We start from the raw sequence: 18,833 nt of genomic DNA, 5'->3' as shown, positions 1-18,833 counted from the left end.
AGCATCACCAACACTACTTATAGCTGTGATCGGATTGGTAACCTCAAAGACCAATGGGAGGGAAGAAAAGTCAGAACCAATGGAAAGAAGTTTAGCAATTTTCTTTGCTCGTTGCAGATAATATTATGCTCCTTAATGACATAAAGGAACTGCAGTTGCAGCTTTCTTACCTTGTACAAAAATTGAGGACTTCTAGACTTGAGGCAAATATCTTGAAGGAGGAAATGGTGCTCAAAAATTGATGGAAAAAGGAAACACAATGATCAAAACAAAAACTTTAGAGGCAGCTAATGAGTACGTATACCTATTGAATCATACAGATGGCACAAAGCCTGAGACGTTACATCATATAAAAGTAGCTTAAAGGGCATCTGGAAGAAACTCTGTTCTCTTCAGGTCCAACATGCCAGTGAACTCTAACAGACAAACTTCCTACTAGTGTGTTCTTCCCCATTCACTGGCACAAGGTCCAGCAGATGCTTGGTGAAACTGTTGCAAATATTTTTGGGTTTGGGAAAGTAACTAAGAAATGAATTGATTCTAGATTAAATAAATATTAAAACCAACATCTTAGAAGTCACACAAAGATATTCAAAGGAGCTTCCTTTTGAGTTCACATGCACAGAATTATTTGAAACAGAAAAAACAAGAAATGGGTGAAGTAAGGCACAAATAATAGACAGAAAATCTTGCAGGGAAGGGGGCCAGAATTGGAGAACTCTGTATGAAATCCAAGACACTGATGACCAGGACCTTTTCTCCTGGAAAAGCAATAACAAGTACAGCTCTTTAGCAACAAAAGTGACTGCCCCAAAATGAGGAAAGAAGATTTTGAATCAGTTCTGACTCTAATGAATGAGAGGTGGGATGAGTAAGAGGGTGTACCTCTTGAAGAACTCCACAATAATGAAAAAGGATAAGTTACAACTCGCTATATAGAGAAGATGTTGAGTTGCAGAGAGGCACAACAAAAAGACTGCTATACATTTGAGCTTTCAGCCACAAGACCTTCTCTTAAAGTAGCAAACACACACACACACACACACACACACACACACACACACACACACACACACACACAGAGCCACTGTCTCTGGTAACTGTGTGTTTTCAACTTTAGAAGAAGGCCTTGTCGCCATAAGCTCAAATGTAGAGCAGTCTTTTTGTTGTGCCTGTCTGTGACCCAATGATTGCTCTGCATGATGAGTAGCAGTCTATCATTTTTCTTAATATTGTCATTATTCCATCCTGAATTTTCCATTGTTCAATATTGAAGTCCTGCAGATCAACACTTCATGTGTTGTGTGAACGAGCAAAAATATTGAAGAACTCATCAAAGTAAAATCTGCTGGCAAAGACAATATCTCGTAAGAAAACCTTGAAGCAGCACCATCCAAATTAGCCATACTTCTCATAATTTGCAGCAGTTACAGGACCAACTGGAACAATTTGAGAGTGGTAATGCTGCCCTCTTTCCCAACAAGTAATCCTAAGCAGACTGAAACACAACAGAAAATTGAAAATAAGATGAAAGGAAGATGAGGTTAGAGGCAACTGCTTCTGCTCATGGCAAATCTGAACAAACAACACAGTGGAGGAGGCAATTGTCAGAGGCAACATGGGATAGAAAGAGACAAATTTTTCCGTTACTAAGTGATGTTGCCTTTTCTTTGCTAGGCTATATTTATTAGACGAAAATGTACAAATCTCACTCAGTGAGCTGATGTTGGCTTCTATGTTGCTTCTAGTGAGCAATATGTATGAATTTGGCTTGAATTCAAGTTAGGATGTCTCTTAAGATAACTCTCCCGAAAATCAATGGGAAGTTGGAAGTTGGGATAGCTGTTGGGACTGATAGCTCTATCGAGGAAAGCTGCAGAATCCCTAACCCTCAAACCACAAACAATATGTATGAACTACTTATAAAATGTGCCATCACAGTGGATGTAAAAGCCAAGTCAAATGTTAAACGCAATAATCTACAGACCACAAACTACCTTTACAGGACTGGAAACAATCTTGGAATTGAAAGCTCTGAGTAGAAAAATGAAGTCCCAGATCTTCTGGGGTAAAATGCAATTAAAATGTCTCAATGAATGTATAACATGGAAGCTAACCATGCAATTTAAAAGAGAGCTAAATTTTTATTGATGAATGCTCTTGCCCCATCAACTGATGCTAATCAGAAGCCTAGAGCCAAGAGGAAAAAAAGGCTGTAGATTACGAGAAACAAATTAGGAATAGTGGTGAAAAGTGACTACAGATGAAACCCTCACATAAGACTGAACCATATAAAAATATTTGCAGCTGCCATGTGTTCCACTAAGGAATTAAAGGGCATAATAGTGATAATGATATAGTTCAGACAACACAAAATAGTGATCTGTTCCCCCTCTCAGAAGAAAATTTCTGAAAATTTAGTTCTTATTTCTGTTTTACTATTTGCTTCCAGAGGAGTAACACACTCAAAAAGTTCAAAGAATAACATGTATTTTGCAGTCACAACTTTCTGTTATTGGAACCGTGTGAAATAAACTTATATTGATTCCACATCTTTTACTAATTTCAAGTAGAACAAAATCATTCACTGAGGCTCTTTTCCAGTTTGATTTGGTGAAAGGAGAAGGATTTGAAAATGTTTCAGAAATTAGCAATGATAATCTTCCAAAGGAAATTTCATTTAAGAAAACCATAAAATCAGAAGCAGACAGAGTGATTGGACAATACTTCCCTTCACGAGGCCAGATTCTAAGTACTGCCAACAGACACTTTTAGAGGAAGAAATATCATACCTCGCTTTCAGAACTATCAGTTCCTTCAACAGAGACAAAAGACAGATATGTTGGGGAAGTTGGAAAGGAGGGGCAGCTCACTCATACCCTGGTCCGAGTGGCCTACCCTCCCTTCCAACCTCCGCCATCCTATCCCACTTTTTTTGCTTATTGCCAGCACTTGAAATTGAGTCTTCTGAAGATAAGAACTGCTCAGCCATACTGTCTCCTTGTAGCTTTACTGGTAATCATCTGTTACAGTCTTCAGAGTAATACAACTGAAAATTCAAACTGAAAACCATAATTGAAGCATATTCATGAAGGTAAAATGAGAAAATCTACTTCGTACTTGGTGGAAATAGCTACTGATAAACATTCATTAGTAGCACACAGCTATTATGAATTCAGAATTTTTAGAATGTAAATGAGAAAGCAAAGGTGGAAATGTGGCACAGGATGTAATTGTCACAACAGAAAGCTATGCAATATGAGAGACTGCTGTACTTAAATAGGATGGCAAAAAAACTTAGGAATTTGCACATTGTAATTATCTGAAGATTTTCCAAATACTTTGAGATCTGTTTTGGTGCATAATTCTGAAAGTCTTATCAATATATTGTAAGTTTTTGCCTGCAATTATCAGTATTTTCCCTACAGCTCTTATCCTGCAAAGTATTTTTTAGGATGTGGCCATTAGCTGTGTGAGTATTATATACAAGAAATGCAGAAAGGACACCCAAATCAATTATGACAGTTTTTATGCTCCTCAACTGAAATTATAAACTTCTAGCTATATTACATTATAGACACTAGTGAATTTGAAAGGATAATACTTTTAGAGCTCAAATGATGAAGACTAATTTTAAATCAATAAAACAGAAATGCATGTATACAAGATGTAATGGTGGGAGATAATGGAGATGTCAGCTGATAAGAACTTCAGGGTTAGTTGATGTATGGATCGATGAGTGGTTTTATCGTGTGTTCCAACAGTTGATGTACATTGCATATGTATGTTGATTTTCGCAGCATTGTGCTTGAAGATGAACCCCCTTGGCTTTCGACTGACAATATGTAAACTGGAAAACAATATATAAGCCAAGTTGCAAAACAAAAGCCAACAGTATGTATTTATTTTCCTCTAGGCAAGGTGGGGGTACAAAACAATAAACAGGTAGTGTATCTCAACTGCCATGGTGGAAGACATTTGCCAAACAAGTGGCATTAGAAGCAATGTAGCAGACATTCAAAAATGAAGCATCAAAGACTTTTGCTACTTTCAGTCTTTGGAAATACTACTATAAACTTCTCATATACATCAACAGTTTTTAAAGAACGTAACAAATTTTCATGTGCAATGATGTTCCATCCCCTGTAACACATTCTTCTTTAAATACTACATTTTCTCTCAAACCCAGTGTCTGTGGATTGAAAGACATAATTGTAGCTTGGTGTTGAAAGATACAGCTCAAGTGGTGATATTTTTACAGTTCAGCAGTTACTTGTTGGCTTCCTGATAATCAACAAATCTACATTTCCAGCAAACTGGAAAGCAAATTTATAAGACTTTATTATCATGCCATTATCTGATAGATAAATGTTGTATACATCTCTTTATATAAAACTGATGTTAACTGATATATCAGACAGCCACCAAATGATGCACTAATTTCCATGCTTCAAACAGATAGTTCAGAAGTTATCTTCAGTTTGACAGTATCACACAATTAATCACAATATTAAATACATGTTTTAAAGAGTGTGTCTATATCAATTCAAAATAAAAAAGAAAGAAAAAATATTTTTTTAAATTTATTGAGTACCCTAAAATTACTGGCTGTTGACATGATAAAAACAGTAATCTGGAGGCTCATGAATGACAGTCAAATATTTTCTGTCTATGGACCATTGGCAACCACAATTTTACATCACATCATAAAAAGCGAGGGAAAGCAACAGTACAAGTCAAGTAGTTTCAATAATCTTCACCTGGCACCACACCATTACTGTGTGTCAGTTTTGAAAAATGATTTATCTGAGAAAAATATTTGTAGTCTTGCACTGTTTTTGAACACCCTCATGTTCAAATTACAAAGTTGAGTATATTTGCTGTGCTTGTACACATGACAACAAGATATATTACATGTTTTATTTCATAAATAGTTACATTTCAAAAACTGATATAAAAATTCTCACCACAAATTCAATCAATTGTTCACATAACAAAATATAGCCAATAACATAATTAAGTGTTAACAGTTCGGAAGATACATTTGCAACATAAATAGATTTTGGTATTAAATTTAGTACTAGTAATGCATCAGAAATAGTATAGATGCAAGTTAAATGTGAAATATTTATGTATACATTGAGCTCCTGAACATGTAAAATGCTGAGTGTAGCATTGAAATACATACTGGAGATTCTGCACCAGTCAAAATATCACAGACAATAAGTTACTTCTCTGTTATTTCCCATATTACGAGATAAAGCCAGCAACTGCCCAGCTTAAAGCAAGCATCACATACGAAACCCAAAGGTGGCTTGCATCTCCACACAGTTCAACTTCTTTCTCCTGAAACAATGGTAAGACAGGCTTATTATTTGCTGTGAAAATACTGCACATTATTGAGTAAGCATTCAAAAATTTCTATGACATACTCCGTTCTGGACTGCACTAATGCTGAATGATGGATAGCGTTAAGTCAATTCACCTCCTACAATTATATTTATGAATGATAGTGTTGTTTTTAAATTGTGATTAGTTATTGATAACAAATTTTACAGAGAGAAAAGTTATTGTGTAACTATTTAAGGAGCTTACCACAAGAGGTTCTATGGCACCCCTCAGCATAAAGAGACACTTCCTTAATATCGACCCAGCTACATCATTATCTCCAGCCACATCAAAAGTAGTAACCACCACAAAGACATCCACATGGACATCTGACACATATTACACACCAAGAAGACGCTTCCAAATAGCTTAGCCACCCATGGTTGTGGAACAGTACCCCTCCAAACATGCCAAATATTTTACCGAGGCCTTCGTAGACCAAATTCACCCCCCCCCCCCCCCCTTCCTGTCCAGAAACAAATCTCCCATGCCTTTCCCACCAGTCACGTACCATCACATTCAATACACCAGTTCTTGCCCTGTCACTTAAGTTCAGCAGTACTGGATCCAGTTATGGTTTGGACAGGTGACTGGCTGGGAACTCCGGGCCCCACAGCTCAGGAACAAGCAAGTTGCCCAGGAAGTGTCAAACTGAAAAACTCGCACTAGCCATTGAGCCATAAGATATCATTATTATACCCCAAAACTCACTGTCTAGCTACAAAGGAACACCATTCTTCTGACTCAGTACCACTCACGACTGGAGCAACTGAATCATATTCTTCACCAGGGTTTCGTCACCTTTCATCATCCCTTGAATGGGAAATACCCTTCCTACCCCTCCCACAGAGGTATTTCATCACCCACCCGATCTATTTGATACCCTTGTCAATCCCTATTCCACCTCTGCTCCCAATGCATTGCCTCATGGTTCAAAACCCTGCAGCAGAACTTTATGGAAGACTTTTTGCATACTTTCTCCCACTACCACCACCCACTCCAGTCCAGGCATGCCTCACCCCATCAAAGCCAGGGCCATCTATTAAAGCAGCTATGTGATTCACCAATTTAGCTGCAACCACTGTGCTACATTCTGTGGGCATGACAGCTAACATACTGTCTGTTTACATGAATAGCTACCACCAAAGTGTGGTCAAGAGACTGTTGGACTACCCACCACCCAGTTGTTATGCATGCTGCCCAACATGATGTGCCTGAGTTTAATGCGCCTTCACAGTCTGTGCCATCTGTATTCTTCCCAACACCACCAGCTATTCTGAATAGGGTACATCTGAAGTCTCCCTGCAACAAATCTTTCATTCTCGTAACCCCCTCTGTCTCAGCCTTTGTTATGACATGGTCTCCACTTGGATGTCCCCTTCCTTGGCTACATACACTTTCATCTTGCCAGTGCACCTGAATTGTCATTCCCCCTGTCCCATCCCACCACTTCCCTCCCATCCCCATCAGCTCAGCTTCCAGATGCTGTACTTATAGCAGTCACATCCCACATCTTACATGCACATTACTACATGCAGCACTCGTATCCTCCCCTATCCCTACCCTGCTGTCACTCCCCCTCCCCGTTTCTCCTGTAGCCCTACTACTCACGAAGTGCTGCTTCCCTCACATACAATTGCAGTCCAGGCTAAGTACCTGGAGACAACAGAGGCTGTGTAAGTGAGTTATGCTTGAGTGAATATGTGTGAGTTTTCTAAGTCTGATGAAGTTGTCCTCTCTCAGGTTTCCTCAGTGTGATTGTTCTGCTGTTATGTGTCCTTGCTGCCTGGGTTCCAACCAGACTGTGAGATATTGTTGGTATTTATGGCGAAGTTCAGTTCCTGACATCCACTGTTTCCATTGATGCTCTTTCATTTCTCTGAGCTCTCAGTCATATTCCATGAAATGCAAATTTTCTCAGTGTTTTCAAATTCTGGTGCATGTGGTAGTGATGAGATTTTAATAAATGGACTGCCAGATCCCAAGTGTTATACAAACTGAAACCACCATCATTGTTTATTAGGTTTTCTGACATCTTATTTTGATATAATCCTTAATAAAGCTGTCTGAGAAACTTGGTATTTGCATGATATTACCAGCCTCATTGTATTTCATTTCATGATTATCTTCCAGGCAGTGCTTGGCAACAGCTGATTTGCTTGGATGTTTTTGGTTGTTGCCAATGTTCCTGGCATTCTCGGCTGTTCTGATAGTCTACCCCACCTAATACACATTACATTCACTTGCTCTGTGAGACATACCCAACTTTTGGGAGACTGACATCATCTTTAACAGTACAAAGAAGCTGTCCGCATACAGTAATAACTTTTTTGTGCTTCCAGGTGTTAAATTTTTCTATTTTGGCCTTTATCAGAGGATTCGTTAATTTACCTTCGCTTACACTATTTGTTGTTTTGCTGGCTGAGTCTAGTGGTGAAAACTTATTCGATGTAATTGGTGCACCGTTTCTAGTGCTCTCTTTTAGTTTTTCCAATTTCGTGACAGTTTCATGTTCTGTTTTTGGACTTTCCTGTAGTCCACATAAATTTATTTGTAATTTCAACATATTCTGAGTTGATATTATGTTTGTTTTGTCATGAATAACAATTGTTTTTGTGGCTATTTTCCGCCACTGTTTCACTGTTTTCAATATATCACAAACTTTTTTCACTTAAGACTTTTTTGTTCGCTTGTTTGATGAACACTATTTCTTTCTTGAGGGTTTCAATATCACTATTTAATAACTGTATGATTTTGTTGTTTGTGTGTACCACATCGCATTCATCATGCACACAATCACAACAGGTCCAACAATTACTGTCATGTATGAACTCCAGGTTTATGTTCGCACATCTCTCATGTAACCAGAAGTTGCATTTTACACACAGGATGCCCTTCATCACACGTTTTTTACATGATGAGTTATTATAAAATTGCTTTTCTACTGAGACTGTTTGCAGCAATGCACTTACCTACCGGCACCATCTTTACTCCTCTTGCATATTCTTCAGTAGAAGCAATTAGTAAGATGGAACTACAGAAAACTAAATTTTGGGATCCAGTCTCAAAGTAATTATTGATAGAGAGACTTGCTTTACTTTCCAAGTACTCCATTACAGAAGGAAATGAACACATTTTAATAACAACAGTGCTCCATAAAGCCAATGGACATACTGAGAGGATCAGTTTTACTTTGGCTATAATTGTGTATAAGTTTAGTATTGATAACCCTAATGAATGGTATAAGGTGGTACCATAGTTCAACTTGCCATGAATCTAACATACCACAAAAGTATTGAAAAAGCACCATCTGAATTTTGGAAAGTTAAGATGCACACACTGACTCTTCTCATCACAAAATTATTAGAAGATGAAATCATTAATTCATTTGAAGAAAGACACAATAAACTGAAGGAAAATGCTAAGTCACAAATCAACAAGCTGAATATTAGAGAGCAGTTTTATAACAAATAGGTCTGCATGAAACTATTTTTCCTGCATAAATATGTAGGTATTATGCACTTTTGTTTGCCTGGTATGTTCCATACCCTCAAGTATCTTCTCACTAGGGATATAGTTTCATTAGTTAAGGAATCACTTTTGGGGGCCAAAGTATAGAGTCAGTGTAATTGTTTAAACTCTCACAGAAAACTGTCAGAACAATACTGTTGAAACAGCCAAAAAGAAATGTGTACAGCACTGTTTAAGAAACTTAGGTGTATTACCTCTCCCACGGCAATACACAATGGAACTACTTATTTCACAATGAAAAACTTCCGAAAACTAGACAGATCACTAATGCTGGTTCCCCTATCAATGAAACTGTACAACAAAGGATTTAAATATATGGAAATAAAATTATACAGTCAGCTGCCACTTCTAATAAAGCACTGCTTTTACAGCATTCATGGATTCTTGTAATTTGTTCTGTCATGACAAATGGCAGTATGTGCGAACAACAAGGACCATATGTCTCAGTCACTTTATCAATTTATGTTCCATATGCAACTGTGAGTAAATGGATAACTGAATATGACTATTATGGTTGTAGATCTTAGACTCTGCAACCTACTTGAATAATGTGATATTGATACTGTCTGCAGAGTTCCAATAGTCATTAGTTGTTTCTCTTTAAATATCTGTCTGTTACATGTTTTCAGAACTCTTTAATTAGTATTTTCTCTGTGATGAATACCCACTGTGTGAAGCAATGAACTTTTAAATGTAATCATCACAGACTTTCACATACAGTAACCCATCACAATGTCACCTGTTCTGATGTCTACTGCAACATATTGTGCTTTCTGCAGCCTGTATGAGCTGAAGGACCAATAAATATACAATACAATAAAAAATGAATAACATATCTAATCTAATCAAAGATAAAAAAAAATACACAAGGGTAGAAAAAGAGGGACTGAAATGCAGAGGAGGGAAAAGTAAACATTAACTGTGGTAGGTGGAGGAATATTTGTAACAATTGGGAAAATAGAACTGAAAAAAATCAGAATCCCTTGTGTTTCTTTTTTCTCTTTGTGTGTTCTATTGCCCTGCACCCACCTGCGTATGGTTGTTTATGCAAAAAGGAGGCCTCCGCCTGTGCAGTGCGTGCCACTCTTTGTAGCATGCTAGCGTCGTATTGTATGATACCTCCACTGGCATTGTACTGATACGAGTACTGTCGTCTGTTACGCATAGTGAGTTCACAACCACCAGCACCAGATTACTCAACTGAACTTCTTGGATATCAAAAGGTCTGCAAAGGAAGCATCTCACAGTTCTTATCTTCACAATTTTGTCCTTAACTATTACTTTCTTGTCAGTTTAACACAAACATATTGTTACAGTGAACACAAGTAAAAAAAACAGCTTTTCACCACAAAATATATTAGTTCTGCTTAAGCACAGTGAGGACAGTGTACAAATCTCATATGATAACACATCAAAAAACAAACAAAAATAAATGTATAGAGAGGAGAAATCGAGTTGCAGATAGACACAACAATAAGATTGTTACACATTGAAGCTTTTGGCCAAAAGGCCTTCACCTAAAGTAGGAAAAGCACACACACATTCACACATGCACAACTCACATATACATGATCACTGTCTCTGGTCACTGAGGCCTTCTAAGGTAGGAAACACACACAGATTCACACAAGCATAACTCATTGACGGCTCAGCAGCCAGAGACAGTGGTCATGTGTATGTGAGTAGTGTTAATGTGAATCTGTGTGTGTTGCCTACTTTAGAAAAAGCCCTTTTGGCCCTTTTCACAATACTGTCATTATTCCAGCCTGGATTTTAAGTTGTTTAAATATATTGTATTGTTATGTAAATGTATTAAATTATTTCAAAAATGTTTAAGGGAAAGGATGGGGGGATAGGAAAAAGGACTGGCGAGGCTTAGGGGAAGGGATAGAGTTCAGAAATTTGCCCAGAGCTCCATGTCAAGGGAGATTTACCATCGGATAAAGTTGCCCGGAACCTGGTATCAGGGGAGACTTATCACACAGTAAGTCTCCCCTGACCCAGGGTTCTGGGCATCTTTTCTGAACTCTACACCTTTTCCCAAACCTCACAAGTCGTTTTCCTTCACTCGTCTTCTTTCCTCTTCAACCCTTCGGCCAGAAGGAGGATCTGCTCGCTCTGAAAGCTTGTGATCTTTAATACCTTTTACATGTGTATTGTCTTGCTCCTCCTTGGGAAGCAGATTTTTTATCTATTTGATTACATTACATTATATTACTTGTAATAACAGGAAAATTCAATTGATGGAACTGTTAACATGCAAAAAGACAGAATGACTGGACATTCTATAACTTCAGGAGATAAAATCCCAAATACTGCAGATTGGAACACTTAGAAGTAGAAGAAATTATATCTAGATTGCAGAACTTGTACATTCATCCCTCAGGGAGGAAAGAGGTATAGATTGGGGAAGATCAGAAAGGAGAGCTGTGTCATCACACGCTATCTTCAGAGAGATCCATCTGCTCTATCAAGCTGGTCCCTAAGTATTACAGACAGTCGCAGAACTTTATTTATTATCTCAAAAAACAGGAAGTTACTTAATAAATTCTTTGCTTGCTTGCAGATACATATGTACAGTCTTGGCACATCCACGTGGCAGTACAGCCACTAGATGAGCCAGTGCAAAATTATGCAGCCATAGATAAAGTGGAGTGTTGTGTGGCAATTTGTTTTTTGCACTTGAAGGGAAACAATGCAGCAGCAATTCTTGCTGAGTTGATGAATTGTAAAGCAATAATACACCATCATATGATACAGTGATCAGGCAGTACAGACACTTCCAGTGACGTCAAACAAATCTGAATGACAAAGCACTAAGTGGTACATCACACTCCACAAATAACCAGGAATCACAATTGAAGTGTAGCTCCTAGTGCTCAAAGACTGTCATATCACAATGGAGGTGATAATGGGGCAATGGAAAAATCAGGTAAGGATTAGTTTGCGACATCTAGTACAACATTTTAAACATGACAAAGGGTTTCATGACTGCTAACCCACATTCAAAACGACTGCCAACTGAGGCAGTAAAGGAAAATTTGCATCTGTGACAGGTCAACCCAGATTAATTCTTTAGCTGCCTGATTACCTTGGGTACATCACTATGACTATAAGACAAAAGTGCAAAACAAGCAAAGAAAACATGTTGATTCTGTTATAGTTGAGAGCATCCGGCGAGTGGTGCACGGTGGAGAATGGAGACTCAGAGCTACCAGGCGGGGACTGGAGGTATCATTAACAATGAACAGGTAGGTCAGATGAACAGGTAGCAGATGACAGACACCATGCTCGACCAGGACACAACACAAGGCAAGTTGGCAAGATGGAAGTGGTAAACATGACGAGACAACAATGTCGCAGCAACAATCCAAACAATGACACGTGGAACTGGAACATAGTACAGCCGAGATGCTCACAAGAACTACAGCAAGTCCAGACTGCTAGGGTAGCGCCACACAGCCACCCACGTACTTGGCAGTGGGAAATGCGATTGGCCACAGACTTCATGTAGACTTCATGTGGTACAGAGAGTGGCGCACTCGCATAGGGAAGCTTAAATTCTATTGTTGACACATAAACAAATATAAATTCCATAACAATTGTAAACATTTGGAAGATGAAATGCTAGTATTCTTAAAGTATTTATTTGGCTCTATTTGAAATCATTTTAGCAACGCCAGTCCTTAATTAATTCAAAGTAATTTCCAGTTTTGTCAAAAGTATTGTTTGTGTAATGATATCTGTTAATTTGGCCTAAACCTTGGAACAGAAGAAACTGTTAAAAAGATCCAATTTTTTGATGTATTCAGTTAATTTAATGAGTTCAATTTTAATTGTAATTTCTAACTTCGAACAATGTGTAGTTTCAGCACCTATTATTGTGAGACTATATAAGGGTCTGATTTTTTGTCCCGAGACAGGCCTATTATTGTGAGAATATATAAGGGTCCGATTTTTGGTCTCGAGACAGTCAGTCCACGGCCGAGTTTCAGACGAGAAACCTATGTTGGTTAGAAGAACAAGAATGCATCAGCTTAACTGTGAAATAAGTGTTACACAATTAGGCCGTGTGTTAAAACAACAATGTCTACTCCATACATACCTTTCTATTCTTAAAGAACTGTGAACTTTGTGGTTAGGTTTTTAATGCTCATAGATGTTCAATAGTAAACTATTGTAGCATTATGTGGAGGTTTGCTTGAAAACTGTTAATGAGGCTTATCGAAAGTTAAACAACAGTGCACTGGCTATATAACTGTGTAATATTGGGAGGTTGTGAACAGTGAAAGTAAAAGACTGTGAAACACAACTGTGCATCTGTCGGCTAAATTATTTAAAGTAGTCTGGGGTGTACTTCCACAACCTGTTTCTCAGCCAGTGTAGCAACACAGTACGTCGACACCGAGGGCAGTAAACGAAGGAAAAAGAACTCACAGGTGAACTGCTACAACCTCTGGCATGCATTCAACTTCCAACATCAGATCCCTCCCTCCTGAAACCTGTGTGTAGGGGTGGAACGCCCCAGACGGTGCCGTGGTGGGTGGAAGGAGGGAATGCAGGGAGACCCTGTCTCCTCTACTACCAGTGGTTGGGAGGACAGGCCATGGAATCCATCAAAACATCACTGGAGGGCAGGGCAACACATGGCACCTCCGATTCTTGTGGATGCAGGAAGGAGTGCCAGTGTGCCTGTGGGGAGCTGGCAGCCATCAACAGTGGGGCCAATTCGAGGGCCTTGGGCACACTAGAAAGAGGTGGGGAGTTGGCGGATGTGAGGTGCCAAGGAGAGGTACCAGGTTGGAGCTGCTTATGGTGGCAGTGCTCGAGCCCTTTCTGAGTCTCTATCAACGTGATACGCAGTCCATGGGTCGTGACTACTGTGGTGGGAGTCCAAGCAGCCTTGCCCCCATACGCATGGTCCCACACAGCTGTGCCAAAGGTGTAGTGCTGAGAGGGTTGAAAGCAGGGCTCAGAAGGTGATGGCATCAGCAGATGAAGCAGGGTCCGTGGTTGCCACCCATAGAGGAGTTCGGACAGACTATGACCATCGATTGAAGTGCTGCAATAAGTGCTCAGGAATAAGGTGAGGGCCAACGTGGTGGCCAAGGATTTGACCAATTTTGTCAGCTGTTGATTAAACCTCCTGACCAGATGTTCTGCTGTGCCATTGGAGGACGGATGGAACGGAGGATGTGAATGTATTTGATACCGTTGGCCTCACAGAATTTGTGGTAGGAGGCTGCGATGAATTGGGGCCCATTATCAGAGACCAAGGTACGAGACAGGCCTTCAATGGCAAGAACCTGAGCCAAGGTCATGAATGTAGCATCAGTCACGGTGGACGCCATGTGCACCACATACAGGTATCTGGAGTATGCACCCACAATGAGTAACAACACTGATCCCAAGAACAGGCCCGCAAAATCAAGATGCATGTGGTCCCAGGACCAGCGAGGCATGGGCCAGGGTGCAAATGATTGTGAAGGGCAGGCAAACACAACATGGACCCACGGACCAAGCGTTCGAAGTTACCATCAATGCTGGGCCAATACACATACTGGTAAGCCAATGTCTTCATAAGGGACATCCCCCAGCGTCCGTGGCATAGCAAGCATGGGATGCAGGGGATCAGGGTAGGGGAGATGTGACAAGGCATCTGCATTGGAGTGTTGAGAGGTGGGCTTGTATTGGATAACATAAGTGTAATTGTGTAAGAACTGGAGACATTGAGCAGTTCACTCTGGAAGGGGTGTTTGTGGGCCAAATAGGGTAACCAAAGGCTTGTGATCAGTGAGGAGAGTGAACTTCATCCCAAACAAGTAGATGGGAAACTTCTGAACAGCAAACACAATCGCCAGAGCCTCTTTCTCAACCTGAGAATAGTTCTCTGTGCTTCGGTAGTGTCTTTGATGCATACACAATGGGCTGTCCATAGCCATCCTCATTCCTGTGAGCCAGGACTGTCCCAACACATAGATCAAAGCATCAGCTGTCACAGCCAAGGGGCAGTCTGGAGAGAAGGTAGTCAGCCAAGGGGCGGACGTCAGCGTAGTTTTGAAGTGGAGAAAAGCTAGATCATGGGCAGGAGTGCAGTTGATAGGCACCCCTTTGAGATGCTAGCGATTGAGAGGGTGTGCAATGTCAGTAGCCTGGGGTAAAAACTTTAAGTAGTAGTTAACCTTGCCCAAAAAACCTGGAGGTCAGATAAATCCTTGGTAAGGGGGGAAGGCAGTTGATGGCCATGATGTTGTTATCTGACAGACAAATGCCATCTTTACTGAGCCAGTGCCCCACATATTCAACTTCCAGTTGAAAGAAACTACATTTTTCCAGCCAACAATGTAGACCTGCGGCCTGCAGCGCGTGAAATAAGGTACCGATTGGAGATGGCTGTCTTTTTCACAGAGCGTGCGCGTCATCCAGCGATGGGACAGTCTGCACGAGAGTGGGCGGAAAAGCACTGCAGGCAAGATGTAAGTGACCCATAGGACCGCCGATGAGGGGCGACTGGTGGCTTTGAAGCCACAGAGACGTTAATGGGCAGAAACAGTGGCAGATGTGGGGAAACATCAGAAAATGGGGCACCCCTGACAACAGTGCCAACTTGGGAAGCAGAAAGTATGTGTCCAGTGATGCCCAGGACAAGAATGATGACTGCTGTAGGGAGTCATCCATGACCTGAAATTCTGTGAAATGGTGTTTTAGACAATGTAAGTATGTTTCCCAGTCTTCCTCAGCATCGTTAATGGGCAGAAACAGTGGCAGATGTGGGGAAACATCAGAAAATGGGGCATCCAGGAGCTCATGCAGTAGGGCATCCCGTGCTGTGACTTCGTCTGTCAGAAACTGCAAGGATTGCTGGGAGACATCTAACTGGCACTGCTGCTCCTGCACGGGCTGCTGCTGTTGCTCCAGGAAACAGACCAACTTAGCCTCTATGATACCGAACCTTTTACATTGTCGCCAATGTTATAGCCGAGAGTGACCGGTGCACGGCACAGAATGGAGGCTCGAAGCTGCCAGGCAGGGGAGGTGCTAGAGGTATCCCTAACAACAACCAGACAGGACAGATGAACAAGTAACAGACAACAGACACTACGACCGACCAGGACACAACACATGGCAAACCGGCAAGACGGAGGTGATAAACACAATGAGAACAACACGCAGCAACAATCCAAACAATGACAAATGGAACTGGACCGCAGTATGGCTGAGATGCTCACGAAAACTACGGCAAGTATCAGACTGCTGGGGTAGTGCCTCATAGCCACCTAAATAGCTGGCCGTGGGAAACACGATTGGGTGTGGACTTCACGTGATACAGAGAGTGGCACCCTCGCATGACGAGGCTCTTGGTGCGGGCGTGCCAGAGCACAGAGAGCCCCACTGGGTATCCAGGTGCATACCTCTAGTGCACATTCAACTGCCGCATCTTCTGACACCAGAGATTCACCACCATCGAAAGAAGCGATGAACCAGGCATCATGCTGTGGGGCTAACAGATTATGGTCATAAGAGGCAAATCGCCACAGGGACACAATACTGTATTCTCTTGATGTGGTTACAGAACGCTTTGAAGATGAAGTGTCACAGGAAGCTGTGCAAGGGGATGCTTTCCCTCCACTACAGTACCAAAGCCCATTCTGCATAGGACACAATCATGCATTCTGCTTCTTTGGGCTATCAAATTTTGCCTCTTCCCCCATATTCATCTGACATGGCACCCAGTGACCTTTCCTCTTTCCTCGGTGGAAGAAACTGTTTGATGGCAGACATTTCCAAAATAACAGTGAGATGATTTTCGAGGCCTATGTTATAGTAAGATCTATAAGTAAGGTCTCTAGAAAGTTATCCACCAGTGGAAATAATGCGTCACACTGAAGGATAAGTGTGCAGAGAAGAACTAACATCACCAAGTGTCATAATCACAGCTTCTCTCTCTCTCTCTCTCTCTCTCTCTCTCTCTCTCTCTCTCTCTCTCTCTCTCTCCCCCTCTCTAAATTACTTAGAACTTTATGGATACCATCATACATGAGCTCAAGGTAGGTGGATAGTGAATTGACCACCTTGTTGTGGTCTGAAAAAGTGGACATTGTTACTACTTTATTTCCCTGTGCAGAGGTAGCCAAGAGTGAGAGTGGTATTAAATTAAGGTCCTCTCAACCTGAGATCTCTCTGAAGAGAGCCTCCCTTCCAACCTTCCAAATGTAGTCCTCTTTACTCTCAGAGGGAGGAACATACAAGCAATATTATTTGGGAATCAACTTCCTGACAGTCAAGTGCAGCCAGTCATTTTATCTCACTGTAATATTAAAAAACACTCCAAAGAAGTTCGACATTACACCATATCTGCAAGCTGGTATGGGCTTAGATTCAAGGGCAGCAGAGAATGAAAAAAATAAGCATGAAAAATAATTCAGCTGTGACACAGAAACAAAACAATAACCAAAATAAAGACATTCTGTTCAAATGTATATGTCGTTGCTCATCAAAAAAAAACAAAATCGGCGGCTGGGTAAAATTCTACATATAGCCCCACTTTGTTCACTGTAACATGATTGGTTCCTTCTCGACATTGCATTCACAAGGTGGTCAATATGTTGCTGCTGAGGCCTATCCCACTTTTCAGTGGTGGCCCTCATGAGATCATCCATTGTGTGAGGATGTTTCCTAAAATTGAACACTCCTAAGTTAGTTTCCACTCAGCAGACATTGCAAGTGTCTTCTCTGGTTGATTCTTGTTTCCTGAAGGAAAGTTTTCACAACTTGGAGGCAATGTGCTAATGCATTATCATCTTGAAAGATGAACCTCTCACCAAAATGTTGACTGTAAGGCTGGACAACAGGTTGGAGAGACTGTCCCAATACTTCACAGCCCTCAATTTAGCCTTGATAGTGATGAGACCCATAAAACATCCACACGACACTGCCCCCAAACAGGACTGACAAAACTCCCTGCAGAATCCATAGGAACTTTACCCGAGATGTATATTGGGACCTGGCCACCTCCACACTCTTCTATGTTGATCATCAGATGTCAGACGAATCCTGCCCTAGTGGTGAAGAGAATCCAGTGTCACTGATTCAGGCCACATCCCACTTCTTTTGTGCTCCACAGTGCCGGTGGAGAAGGAGGGGGAGGGTTCTACTGTTATTCATAATGGATGCCTAGATGCCTAAGGTGGCCATGTGGAGATGGTTGTGAACTGTCAGAACAGACACAACCCTCCCAGTTGCTTTCAAAAAGGTGGTTTGCAATTCTGTGGTGTTCACCTCAGGATACCTACGTAACAGAATCTGTTGGTAGCATTTTTCAGCTAATGATGTTGTCTGCGGGCAATAGCTATGAGGCAGATCTTCAGTGGTCTGTGTCTCACAATAGTGGTCAAATGACATCTCTGTGGTGTACGCCAATTTAGCTTGAAACACCCTTTGCTAAATCCCTTCTTGCATAAAGGGCACATCTCTTAAACTTCAAATAACCGTTTGGCACAAGTTGTTGACTGAACAGTGTACAAAAGCCGTGACTGGAGACTCAATGCCCTGTATTTAACTGAAAATGTAGTCTTATAATGACACAGGTGACTGTACATACACAAACATACTAACCCCCCCCCCCCCCTCTCTTCCTCCCACCCGTATGTCATGAGAGTGATGCAAAACCATTTCTGAGATTTTCCATATTTGATATCTCGTGAATAAAATACAGACTCTGTAATTTAAACCTCAGTTTTTATATTTTTCTTGTAATTCTTTTATAATACAGTCTTCTCATTCCTTCCATCATTGTAACAAGAAGGGAGTGGGGTGATTTGTGACAGCATTTTATCGTCAGCCACAATCTGTGCTGACAGCACCTTATTGTCAGCCTCAATCTGGTACTTGCTACATATTACTGCACACCATAA

General features: G+C 40.8%; 1 protein-coding gene across 3 annotated transcripts in view; it reads right to left on the bottom strand.

Annotated features, from left to right (window-relative positions):
• Positions 1 to 4,600: 4,600 nt before the first annotated feature.
• The window catches only part of LOC126262486 (voltage-dependent calcium channel subunit alpha-2/delta-3), an 823,568-nt gene continuing 809,335 nt past the window's right edge, over positions 4,601 to 18,833 (bottom strand). For all 3 annotated transcript variants that reach the window (XM_049959148.1, XM_049959149.1, XM_049959150.1), the window contains 2 exons: positions 9,949 to 10,144; positions 4,601 to 5,346 (listed from right to left, as the gene is read on the bottom strand). In XM_049959148.1, coding sequence (XP_049815105.1) covers positions 5,251 to 5,346; positions 9,949 to 10,144 — 292 coding nt within the window. In that variant the 3' untranslated portion in view covers positions 4,601 to 5,250. The remainder of the gene's footprint in view (positions 5,347 to 9,948; positions 10,145 to 18,833) is intronic.

This window comes from Schistocerca nitens, chromosome 6 (assembly GCF_023898315.1).
Source record: "Schistocerca nitens isolate TAMUIC-IGC-003100 chromosome 6, iqSchNite1.1, whole genome shotgun sequence".
NCBI lineage: Eukaryota > Metazoa > Arthropoda > Insecta > Orthoptera > Acrididae > Schistocerca > Schistocerca nitens.
Note: the sequence above shows the minus strand (reverse complement) of the source record. Positions and strands in the feature narration are given on the sequence as shown.